The 12,609-nt window shown below is 41.6% G+C and overlaps 1 protein-coding gene across 2 annotated transcripts in view; it reads left to right on the forward strand.

The window, feature by feature from the left end:
* The window catches only part of LOC138758361 (calreticulin-like), a 59,722-nt gene that overhangs the window by 44,147 nt on the left and 2,966 nt on the right, over window positions 1–12,609 (forward strand). For both annotated transcript variants that reach the window (XM_069927174.1, XM_069927173.1), the window contains exons 4-7: window positions 928–1,022; window positions 1,771–1,980; window positions 2,069–2,182; window positions 9,467–9,610. In XM_069927174.1, coding sequence (XP_069783275.1) covers window positions 928–1,022; window positions 1,771–1,980; window positions 2,069–2,182; window positions 9,467–9,610 — 563 coding nt within the window. The remainder of the gene's footprint in view (window positions 1–927; window positions 1,023–1,770; window positions 1,981–2,068; window positions 2,183–9,466; window positions 9,611–12,609) is intronic.

Consider the following 12,609-nt stretch of genomic DNA (forward strand, 5'->3'; position numbering starts at 1 on the left):
CTAGTTCTAAACTTTGCATTTTTTCCTCCGTTCTTTTTTCTTTTAATTGCACTAAATTCTAATGACAACCATTCTTTTAATGCTCTCATTTGTTCAAAAAAAGCTTTATCTATATTCTGTCCAACTGTTTTACCTTCTATCTCTCTGAGAAGATCTTGGTCGTCTTCCTCTTCTTTGTCTGTACCTGTGTTTGTGTCGTCTTCTTTGTATCTGTGTCTCTTCTGATTAGTAGCTTGTCTCACTTTGTCGGGCCTCTTCTTGCTTGGCCTCTTGTTGATGGTCCTCTTCTTTTGAGCTGCTTATCTGTTGAGCTTCCTGCTGCTGCTCTTCTTTCCTTTCACCCCGTCGACTTTCTTTCTCACCTGGTACCTCACTCCCTCTCCTGCTGCTTTCCTCCTCCAGCTGAGAGCCCTGGTGTCGGGCATCTCTCAGCTGGTTGCGCCGTGGTTGCCCGCTCCTCGGCTGACCCCCCCCTCCTGTCGTGTCCTCTTTCCTTTGCACACTTTTGTTTGGCTCCGAGAACCATTTTTGAAGTCCACCGATCGGGAGGTGGGCCCAAAAAGTTGGTTTCTATCTCTACTTCCTATAGATGCTGCATGAACTGAATTACTCCAGTATTTTTTATTATCACAGCATCTGCAGACTTTTGTTTCACTACATTCATTTTTTTGGGTGTTGGCATTTTGTCTTTGATTACATTCTCAACTAATTGTTTTGAATGATATACAGATTAATAGGCGAACCCAAATTTAAAACATTGGAAGAGTGGGGGGAAAAAATGTAATTGTCATTATTACTGATCAGTTTTCTGGGCTAGTTCTAGATCAATGAGCAAGGTTTTAATTGTACTCTAATGTGATTGAACCATGCTTAATCTTTTTTGAAGTAACAATGGGTAAGGATAACTGTTTACCATTTAAATTCTAGGCCCTGACATCTGTGGACCAGGGACGAAGAAAGTGCATGTCATTTTCAATTACAAAGGAAAGAATCACTTGATATCCAAGGATGTGCGCTGCAAAGTGAGTGAATTCCTCTTAGTGATTAAAATTATGGGGTCATTATTAGCTGAGCGCCTTCGCTCTGTCTGCATCAGTGACGGGGATCTCCCAGATACTGTGCCCACTCTCTTGTTGACATTTTTGTCTGTGGCCTCGTGCACTCTCCAACCAAGACCACCTGTAAATTGGAGAAGCCACACTTGATTTTCTATCTGTAAAACTGGATAGCATTAACATGGACCTCTCCAGTATCTGCTAACCAGCTGTCTGGTCTCCTTCCCTTCCCATTCCCTTTGTTTTCTTTCCTCCAGTTCTCCACCCTTTCTCTATCTGTTCAAAGCTTTCCCACTCTGCTGTTGTGGTCTCCCTCTTTTATCTACCTATTATCTCCTGCGTGTGTTTCTCTCTCCTGCCCCTCCACCCCTACCATTTTGTCATACCTTGAAGTACATTCTTTGACCAGCTGAGTTTCTCCAGCATGGTTTTTACTTCAACCGTGGTGTCTGCAGATTTTCATGTTATACTCACATGGTATAATTTGTTCTGGAATGCTTCTTTAAAGGATGCCATACCAAAATGGAATGGAAATGGTTTGTTAGTGGCAAAAGTAATATCAAATATTTCATAAATTGCCTGTGTGCACCCATGTATTGATTGTTACAATATTATAATTGATAAGTTGTAATGAAGGCATAGCTTAGTGTTGCATTGCATGTGGGCGTGTTTTACTTGTGCTCCTGGTCATCTGAAGCACCGTTCCTTTTTCTAGGATGATGAATTTACACATCTCTATACCCTCATCATCCGCCCTGACAACACTTATGAGGTAAAAATTGACAACCAGAAAGTTGAATCGGGCAGTTTGGAAGAAGACTGGGACTTCCTCCCACCAAAGAAGATTAAAGATCCAGAAGCCAAGAAACCAGAAGACTGGGATGAACGTGCCAAGATCGATGATCCTGAGGATGTAAAACCTGAGGTAACTTGGGCTACTGTGGTAATAGGATGGTTGCACAGTTGGATGGCTATTTCCTTGATGATCCCTGGCATGTTTTTGTTCCCATCAGGACTGGGACAAACCAGAGCATATTCCTGACCCTGATGCCAAGAAACCTGAAGACTGGGATGATGAGATGGATGGGGAATGGGAACCACCAATGATTCAGAACCCAGACTACAAGGTATATCCTGAACCTGCAACTGATCACTTATTTTGCTTTGGATATTGAAGTGCTATGCTACAGAACTAATCGAGGCATAAATATATCATGGTCCTAGTTGTACAGCAATAAAACAGGACTTTTAACCCAATTTAGATGTGAGATCAGTTTAGTTCGGGGTGGATTTACAGAGCAGACTCGGTGAGCCAAATTGCCTACTTGTGTTCCTTTTTGTGATTTGTCTGCTGACCAAGGAGCCTTCCTGAGCTCTTCCCGCTTGTCTGAATATGCCTTGTAGCCCTCCTAAACCTTTCTCATCCTTGTACACATTCAACAGTTTTAAATGTTGTCTGTTCCTGCTTGTGACCAATTGTAGTGGCTCTTGTTTGGGGGGGGGATTGCCTCTTGGCATTCCTTTAAATCTTTCCCCTCTCATCTGAAACCAATTCTATGTAGGTTTGGTCTCCACTGCCCTTGTCTGGTTGGGGGGTGGATGGGAGGAGAAGACCATCATTGTGTTATAATATGAACCTGTTAGTCTGCCTCCTTAATGTCAGGAAAAATGTTCCAGGCTCTCCTGATTAAAATCCTTGACTCTTGAATGTAATAACATCCTTCCTACCAACACTGTCACAGTATTACAGTTGCTGTCTTTACAATGTGCATGCTGTAACATGACATAATTCATGTACTCTGAGCCCTGTCCTGTTAAGGCAAGTAAATCTGTTCTACATTTACCACCTGAATTGCCAGTTTTAGAGAACTATATACATATGCTCTGTTTCTTGTGCAAAACTCCCCAGAGCCCAGTCTTTCACTGCATGTCCTGCCCTTGGTTTACATCCCAAAATGCATTGCTGCACATTAGTCTGAGTTAAATTCCACTTGCCATTCCTTGGCACATTTTTCCCAGTTGGTCAGCTTATCCTGGATTCCTTGTGATCTAATCTAGACAAATCAACCTTGTAGAATCTTGTCAAAAGCCTTGTTTAAAGTCCATGTAAACATCCTCATCAATTCTTTTGGTTACTTCTGCGAAAAATTGTTTAAATTTGAGATACTCTCCCATGCACAAAGCCATGCTGATTATTCATGCCTTTCCTCTCTGAATCCCCTCCAGTAACTTTCCCACCACTAGAGTAGGCTCACCAGCCTATTGTTTTCTTGGCTTAACCTTGCAGCTCTTGAGTAAATGCTTATTGTTAGGTACCCACTAGTCTTTTGGTGGTTTTTCTGTGGCAAAAGGCAAAAATCTGCCAATGTTCCTACAATTTCTTCCCTCCCACAATAGCTGAGTACAGTTATTCAAGCCCCTGGGATTTGTTTGCCTTTCTGCACCTCAAAACCTCTTCCATAATTTAAATATTTCAAGATATTGTTCTTTTTTCTGAATTCCACAGCTTTCATGCCCTCCACAATAAATTTGGATGAGAAGTGTTCATTTTAGACCAGTGACTCTCAACCTTTTTCTTTTCACTCAAATACCACTTTAAGTAATCCCTCTGCCATCAGTGCTCTGTGATTAGCAAAGGATTGCTTAAGGTGGTATGGGTGGAAAGAAAGTTTGAAAACCATTTTTAATTGTACCTAATTAACTTGTTATGTGCATGTTTCCTAACTCTAAAGGAAATGGGCCAAATATTTCATTAACAATTGGATCTAGAGCAGTAGTTCTCAACTGATTCTGAAGGGGACTTGCTCTCTCCCTAGTTAACCTTTGTTCCTAATATATTCTTGCCCTTAGTAAACAAAGTTGTCTTGTCCCTGTCATGATAATGAATATGTATGAGATATACCGGAAGTCACATGGTATGAGAGAGAGATAAGAACACAAGCAGGAGAACAAAGGAAACCGGAGAATAAAAGCCACAGAGAAGTTTACCTGATAAAACTTGTGTTTAATGTTTTATTAACTTCACATTTTGGGCCACAAATGTGACATTGGCGACGTGGATGGGATAAGCTTGAAGAAAATTAAAGACTAAACAAGATTACAGACAATTTCAAGGTGATAAGAATTTTCTCTTTGACTCAGTACTTTTGGGCTGGAATATTTCCTCATGGCTGGTGCAGACGGTGACTTTCTAACACATAGTGGAATTGCTCATTTTGACCCAACGGGTGATGCAAGCACTAAGTGTGAAGTGGAAGGCATAGCTGGAAGAATTTGAATCCTATGCCGACAGTCGTGGCTTATTTCTTCATACCGGTACAGTTGAACAAAAAGCACAGAGAAGGGCGTTACTTCTTTTCACTGCTGGTCCTGCAGTTCGGAAAACATTTAAGGCACTTTTGAATACTGGAAGAAAGGATGAGTACCGGAAAGCGGTAGATGCATTAAATGCCCACTATGTAGTGACACCGAATGCTACATTTCAACGCCATTTGTTTCGGAGAACGAGACAAGAAGATGGCCAGACAATTGCTCAGTACGTGACGAGACTACGCCAGCTAGCTGTTGGATGCAATTACATGCCAGCTGATTTGGACAACCAATTACTGGATCAAGTCGTACAGCACTGCAGATCAGATAAACTCAGAAGACGTCTACTGGAAAGAGGGAGTGAGTTGGAACTCACCGATGCTTTAGCCATTGCTGCTGCATTAGAGGCTGTTGAAGGGCAATTTCATACCATGACCCTGAAAGACAACTCAAGCCAGCAAGTTAAGAGGCTCTCACATCGCCATAATCAGCCAAGATATACGTCGACACAGGACGTGGAGTGTTATCGATGTGGAAACCGAGGTCACTTTGGAAAAGACCCATATTGCCCGGCCAAAGGCAAAGTTTGCAGAAAGTGTGGAGGTAAGGACCACTTTGCAAAGAAGTGCAAAAGCAAGTCCAATGCAGACCAGAAGAGGAAGAGTACAACTTCCAAAGGCAAAGCCTGGGGGAAAGGAAAGTATCCTGGAAAGAAAGATACCATTCGCCAGATAGACGGTGATGATGATGATACCCAGGAGGAAGAGAGTTGTTACCAATTTACGTTGAATGAAGTACATCATGAGAAGGTCCCAGTGATCATTGGTGGAGTGACAGTGCAGGTCATTGTAGACTCAGGCAGTGACAGTAATGTGATTGATTGACATTTATGGGAGAAGTTGAAAAGGAAAAAGATCATCTGTACCTCAAAGAAGTGTTCCAAGAAACTGTATCCATACACAGCAACCAAGCCATTGCAGACCATTGGATGTTTTACTGCAACTGTTGAAGCTGGAGATAAGTACACCGAAGCAGAGTTTATGGTCATAGAAGAGAGGGGAGAACCATTGCTGAGTAGAAGCACAGCGCAAGACCTGGCAATACTTCATATTGGAGCTTGTGTCAATTCAATTCAGTCATACGAGGATATGAAGCAAGAATTCCCCGCAGTCTTCCAAGGAGTAGGAAAGCTGAAAGGTCGACAATTGAAGCTAACGGTAGATGAAACGGTCAAACCCAAGGCACAACCAATGCGCTGAACTCCGTTTGGACTTCGTGGGAAAGTCGAAGCCAAAATTAAAGAATTGATCGAACAAGACATTATTGAACCGTTGGAACATTCGACACAATGGGTCAGTCCTGTAGTGATTGTGCCCAAACCAAAGGGTGACATAAGACTGTTGACATGAGAATGGCCAATGAAGCTATAATTAGAGAATGACACCCTATACCAACAGTGGAGGAAATACTTCAAGAACTAACTACCAGCAAGGTATTCTCAAAAATTGATCTGAAATGGGGCTATCATCAATTAGAGCTGGATCCAGGTTCCCGAGATGTAACTACATTTGTGACTCACTGTGGATTGTAGTGTTACAAGAGACTATCATTTGGAATTAATGCAGCTTCGGAGATCTACCAGTATGAAATCCATCGAGTGATTCAAGGCATTCCTGGAGTTGCCAACATTTCTGACGACATCATAGTCCATGCACCAACGAAGGAAGAGCATGACAAACGGTTGAGGCGTGTACTATCTAGACTACAGGAGGCAGGCCTTACCGTGAATGGAAACAAGTGCCAGTTCGGTGTGTCAGAAATGGACTTCATGGGACACAGACTTACATGGGAAGGACTAAACCCTGCAGAGGCCAAGGTGAAAGCTATTGAAGAGGCACGTGCACCTCAGAACGCAACAGAGGTGAGGAGTTTCCTGGGATTGGTCAATTTTTGTGCAAAGTTCATTCTAATTTCGCTACAGTGGCAGAACCACTAAGGAAACTAACCAGGAAAGGTGTACCATTTCATTTTGGATCTGAGCAGAAGAAAGCGTTCACAGCGCTGAAGTAAAGCCTGACAGATGCAAAAACTCTTGGATATTACGATCCGGCGGCATCAACCAAAGTCATAGCGGATGCCAACCCGGTTGGTTTAGGAGCCGTGTTGGTCCAGATGCATGATGGAGGACCAAGAATCATTGCCTATGCCAGCAGATCGTTATCAGATGTGGAAAGAAGATACTCTCAAACAGAGAAAGAAGCACTCGGACTTGTATGGGCCTGTGAGAGGTTCCATGTATATTTATACGGCATTGAATTTGAACTCATCACAGATCATAAGCCATTAGAGGTGATCTATGCACCTAGATCCAAACCATGTGCCAGAATAGAGAGATGGGTACTCAGACTACAACCCTACAAATATAAAGTAATCCACATTGCAGGGAAAGCAAACATTGCTGATCCGCTGTCCAGATTGGTGAAGGATGGATGTCCACAATCCAAGTCAGAATTGGGAACAGAAACAGAGAGCTTTGTACGCTTCGTAGCTATTCAGGCGACACCGAAAGCTCTGACTACGAAGGAAGTCGAGAGAGAATCCGAACGTGATCCAGAACTCATGGAAGTAAGAGAATGCATACAGAGTGGACAATGGGACAAGTGTACTCACAAGGCTTACATTCCCATTAGAGACGAACTTTGTTGCATCGGACAGTGTGTATTAAGAGGTTGCAGATTAGTGATACCGCAAAGATTGAGACCGAAGATCGTATCCTTAGCGCATGAAGGACACCTAGGCATTGTTGGTACCAAGCAAAACCTCAGGACCAAGGTATGGTGGCCAGGTGGTGATAAAGACGCAGAGAAATTTGTTAAAACTTGTCATGGATGTCAAATCACAAGTAGGAGTAATCTGCCAGAACCGATCCGGAGTACGCAACTTCCGACAGGACCATGGATCGACGTAGCTGTTGATTTTCTTGGACCCTTACCGATGGGTGAATCAATTATGGTAGTGATAGATTACTACAGCAGATACTATGAGTACGTGGTGTTGAAGTCCACAACCACTGAAAAAACAATACAAGCGTTAGCAGAGATATTCGCAAGATATGGATTACCTGTTACATTATACTCTGACAATGGTCCACAATTCATTTCAGAGACATTTGCGGAATACATGAGGACCACAGGTATCCACCATCATAAAGTAACTCCGAAATGGCCGCAAGCCAAAGGAGAAGTAGAGAGACAAAATCAGTCCATTGAAAAACGATTGAAGATTGCACACGCAGAAGGACAAAATTGGCGAGAAGCATTGCTATCTTATGTGGCTGTCTATCGAGCAACGCCTCATGCAACCACTGGAAAAAGTCCTGCAGAAGCATTTTTTGGGAGAAAAATCCGCACAAAAATGCCAGAAATAAAGGAAATCCGAGACGACCAGGAGATGAGGGACCACGATGCTGAAAAGAAAGGTGCAGCAAAGCTCTACACAGATTTGAAACGTGGAGCCAAGTACTCAGACATCATGCCAGGAGATAATGTTCTAGTGAGGCATGAAACTGGTGGTAAGCTAGACACACCTTATTACCATCAACCCTATACTGTCGTATCCAGAAGTGGCAGTATGGTGACAGTCAAGTTTCCGACTGGAGTCCTGTATAAGAGAAATGTCTCAGGTGTAAAAAGGTACCAGTCCAGGGATACATCGAGCGAAGAGGTTGAAAGGCCAATACGAGATGCTGAAACTGAGCGACCTGATGATGTTCCAGAGGCAGTTACCAGCACTCCTGATGAAGTGACTAGAGCGCCAGAAACACCTGAAGTCGTGGTGAGCAGTATTTCCGACGCTGAGTGTGAACAACCGAGAAGCGACGACAATATTGCAGGCAGGCCGAAACGAAACTGGAAACCGCCCAAACGATACGAAGACTTTGTGCCATAGTTTTAATAAGAACTTTGGGACAGTATTTTAATCTTATATCATAAAGTGCATGTATGAGTGCTGTAGGAAGTAAATTTTATGTAGTTGAGTTATAGTATTACCATTAGTTACGATGTTTGTATGTTTCCGAGGGATATTGGTAAGTGAAGGTAAAGTTTATTTCTGATTAAAGGAGGGATGTCATGATAATGAATATGTATGAGATATACCGGAAGTCACGTGGTATGAGAGAGAGATAAGAACACAAGCAGGAGAACAAAGGAAACGGGAGAATAAAAGCCACAGAGAAGTTTACCTGATAAAACTTGTTTAATGTTTTATTAACTTCACATTTCGGGCCACAAATGTGACAGTCCCCTTCTTGAGTATGCTTCTACATCTCGTACTCTCAGGGATTCACTTTATTCCAGCAAAAGTAAAACACAAGTCTGTAAACATTGGTTAGAAGTAAAAACGTCTGTATTTTTATCATTACTATATTGAGGACACTTTGACCTGTTGAGTTTCTCCAGCATTCTTTTACTTGATTCTATCTTTCTGTACCTGGCATATGCCCATTTTTTCCTGACCAGTCTTGCCATCAGCTAAGCCACAACTGACATTGAAATGCAAAGCAGAAATACAAATGTAGAATTTTTTGAAGTGTTCAGCAGGTTGGAGCAGTTGCTAAACAAAATAGTTAACATTTTAGTTGATCCTTTATCAAAATAGGAAAGGAATTAAAATAATTTTAGTTGGAGATCAACCATAAAACTTTAACATGTCACTGCTGACCCTGGCCTTTCTCTTTTTTTTTTTTTTTTTTTTTTTTTTTTTTATTTTTCACACCATAAATCACAATAGCCATGATATACACTTTTTCTTTTCCACACATTTACAGTGACTTTTTCTCCCTCCCCCTCCCTCCTCCCAAGCCACCCTCCCGTCCCCCCCCCCCCTCTCATCCATTTTAGTTATACAATCTAGGTTGCATTAATTCAGTTAGACAATGTTGTCATTCAACAAAAATACACCAGAAATTCTATTGAGCCTTTCTCTTTCAAAGATATTTTGTCCCATTATCCCCTTTAATATTTTGCTCTCCAATGCTGCCTGAGCCAATGTTAGCAGGATTCAGTTACTAATGCAGATTGTTGATATTTCTTTTGCACCAGGGTGAATGGAAACCAGCACAGATTGATAATCCAGATTACAAAGGGAAATGGATTCATCCTGAAATTGATAATCCAGAATATATTCCAGACTCCAACCTTTACAGCTACAAGGACATTGGTGTAATTGGTCTAGATTTGTGGCAGGTTAGTGTGACACTTAGTTGACAGCAGAGAGATTTGTACAAATATCTCAAAAATGAGTGCCTGATACTTGAATTCTGTTTTGATTTTACTGGCACAATGCTGCTGCATTTTGATTTTGTTTTGAAGTGGTTCAAGGCCTGAAGGCATGGAAATTTCCAAACTTGGTCTTCCTTCTTCATTAGAAGATGTTATTTTTATGTTAAAGCATGGCCCACAATATGTAACAGCAAGACTGTTAAGGTACAAAATGTGGGTGTCTGAATAATGCAGTGAACTGTTGAATTAGCAATCTATTTCCCTACAACTTGACCCTTCAAGGTATATTCTAATGTTTTAATTCCTAGCTGTTGTGGTGTCAGAACATATGCTAAAAACATGAAACTATGACTATATGTTCACAGTTTCTTTTGTCATGTAATAATACATTAAAATGTAACATTCATGATATAGTTTAACTTTTGCCTGCCATTAGTATTGCCTGGTGCCCCTTGTATTTTGAGAGAGAAGCAAAAGTGCTGCTTCAGTGCCTGTGGATTAGTCTCCAGTTCTTCTCCAGCCATGCACTCTTTGATTCATCAGCAATTTGAGATGTAGATCCAAACCTTCAGCATGATCAGGAAACCTTCAGTGCCGAAGGTCTGTCAGGAGCCACCTTGCCCTCAGCACCCTCTCAAAGGCTGATGAGCCAGTGTCCAGCAGCCTGTACAGTTCCCCGACAGCAAGTTGACTGCAGTCTGTGTGGGTCTCTCAGCCACTGAGCCCCTTGCTGATCTGCTGTCATGTTCACTGTCCTGTAAGGTGATCTCCCATGCTTTTTTTAAAAATTTTTTTATTTTTCACGCCATAAATCACATTAGCCATGATGTACACTATTTCTTTTTCACACATATACAGTGACTTTTTCTCCCCCCCCCCTTTCCTCCCAAACCACCCCCCCACCCCCCCCTCATCCATTTTAGGTATACAATCTAGGTTGCATTAAGCCAGTCAGACAATGTTGTCATATTTTGTTTATCTTCTCTTTCCGTTTTTCCATCATTACCTTTCCTCCTTTTCCATTTCTGTTTTCTTATTTTCAACTCTTTATAAGACAACATTCCTACAACATCCAACATTTTCCTTATTCTCCTATTTCTATCTTATTTATCCCCAATCTCCCCTTCACCTCCTGAGTTGTCCTTTATCCCTTGTCGGACAACCACATCTCCCCTCTCCATTTGGATTTGCGAATCCACTCGCAAGCGTCAACTGATTTTGCAGTGACCGCTATTTCCCCCCACCCCGCCTCCCCCAGAAAAGATTTCACTTTTCATATGTCACAAAGGTCACTCTTTTAATTCCCTCCTTATTCTCTCTATTCCATTACCTTCCCTTATTAATTCTTGTCTATACTATCTATATTTTCCTCTAAGTACAGATACATTCATGTATGCTCATTGTCTCTATTCACTCTTATACCTCTTTACCCACATACATATCAATTGTGATCATTTTTACTCTCATTACCTGTCTTCATCCCTCAGTCTATTTTTGTCTTTACCCACATACATATCAATCGTGATCATTTTAACTCTCATTACCCGTCTTCCTCCCTCAGTCTATTTTTGTAATTGTTCTGCAAATTTTCATGCTTCTTCTGGATCCGAGAAGAGTCTGTTTTGTTGTCCTGGAATAAATATTTTCAATACCGCTGGATGCTTTAGTATAAATTTATACCCTTTCTTCCATAAAATCGCCTTTGCTGTATTGAACTCTTTTCTCTTCTTTAGGAGTTCAAAACTTATATCTGGATAAATGAAGATTTTTTGCCCTTTATACTCCAGTGGTTTGTTGCCCTCTTACTTTTTCCATTGTCTTCTCCAGTACCTTTTCTCTTGTAGTATATCTTAGGAATTTTACTACAATAGATCTTGGTTTTTGTTGTGGTTGTGGTTTAGAGGCCAATACTCTATGTGCCCTTTCTATTTCCATTTCTTGCTGTAGTTCTGGACATCCTAGGGTCTTAGGGATCCACTCTTTTATAAACTCCCTCATATTCTTGCCTTCTTCATCTTCCTTAAGGCCCACTATCTTTGTTATTTCTTCTGTTATGGTTTTCCATTGTATCTATTTTTTTGAGCTAGTAGTTCTTGTGTCTCTTTAGTTTTTTTTATTAGATTTCTCCAATTTCTTTTTTAAGTCTTCTACCTCCATTTCTGCTGCTACTGCCCGCTCTTCCATCTTGTCCATTTTCTTTCCCATTTCTGTTAAGGTCATCTCCATTTTATTTATTTTCTCTTCTGTGTTGTTTATTCTTTTTCTTAAATCCATAAATTCCTGTGTTTGCCATTCTTTAAATGACTCCATGTATCCTTTAATAAGAGCAAGTATATCCTTTACCTTGCCTTTCTTTTCTTCTTCTATTTCACTGTACTCTTCCTCTTCCTCTTCTTCTTCCTCTGGGTTGGCCATCTGTTGTTTCTTTGATGCCCTTTCCTCCTCTTCTTTCTTGTTTCCATTGTCTTCTGTGGTCTCTTCTTGCTGCAGGTGTTCTGCAGCTGTCGTTGCCGGCTGTGGAGATCGACTCCCCATCTGGTCCCCCCTCCCGTCGGTGTGTTTTTTTTCATTCGCATCGCGCACTTTTACTCGGCTCTGCGAGCCATTTTTGTAGTCCATTATTTACCGACCTGAGGGAGCGGGTTTCTCTCTCCGCAGCGGGCCTCTTCGGACAGGTAAGGCCTTCACCTTTTTCCTCCTTTGTCTTCTCTTCCTACTGTTGCTTTCGATTTTTCTTTTTTTGTCGCCATCTTCTTTCCACCTTTATACTCACTTTTCTGTAACTTTTATTTCTGTGCCTTTGTGTTTTCCTTTGTTTTTCCCGACTTTTCTGGAGAGGGCTGGAGTTCACCGTCCGGCCACTACTCCATCACGTGACTCCTCCCATCTCCCATGCTTCTTGATGATGCCCTGTGCTGGTCTGTTGCTCTCCAGTTTTTGCAACCCGTTGGTCATTGCCAGCA

Source organism: Narcine bancroftii, chromosome 3 (genome assembly GCF_036971445.1).
Source record: "Narcine bancroftii isolate sNarBan1 chromosome 3, sNarBan1.hap1, whole genome shotgun sequence".
NCBI classification, from domain to species: Eukaryota; Metazoa; Chordata; class Chondrichthyes; order Torpediniformes; family Narcinidae; genus Narcine; species Narcine bancroftii.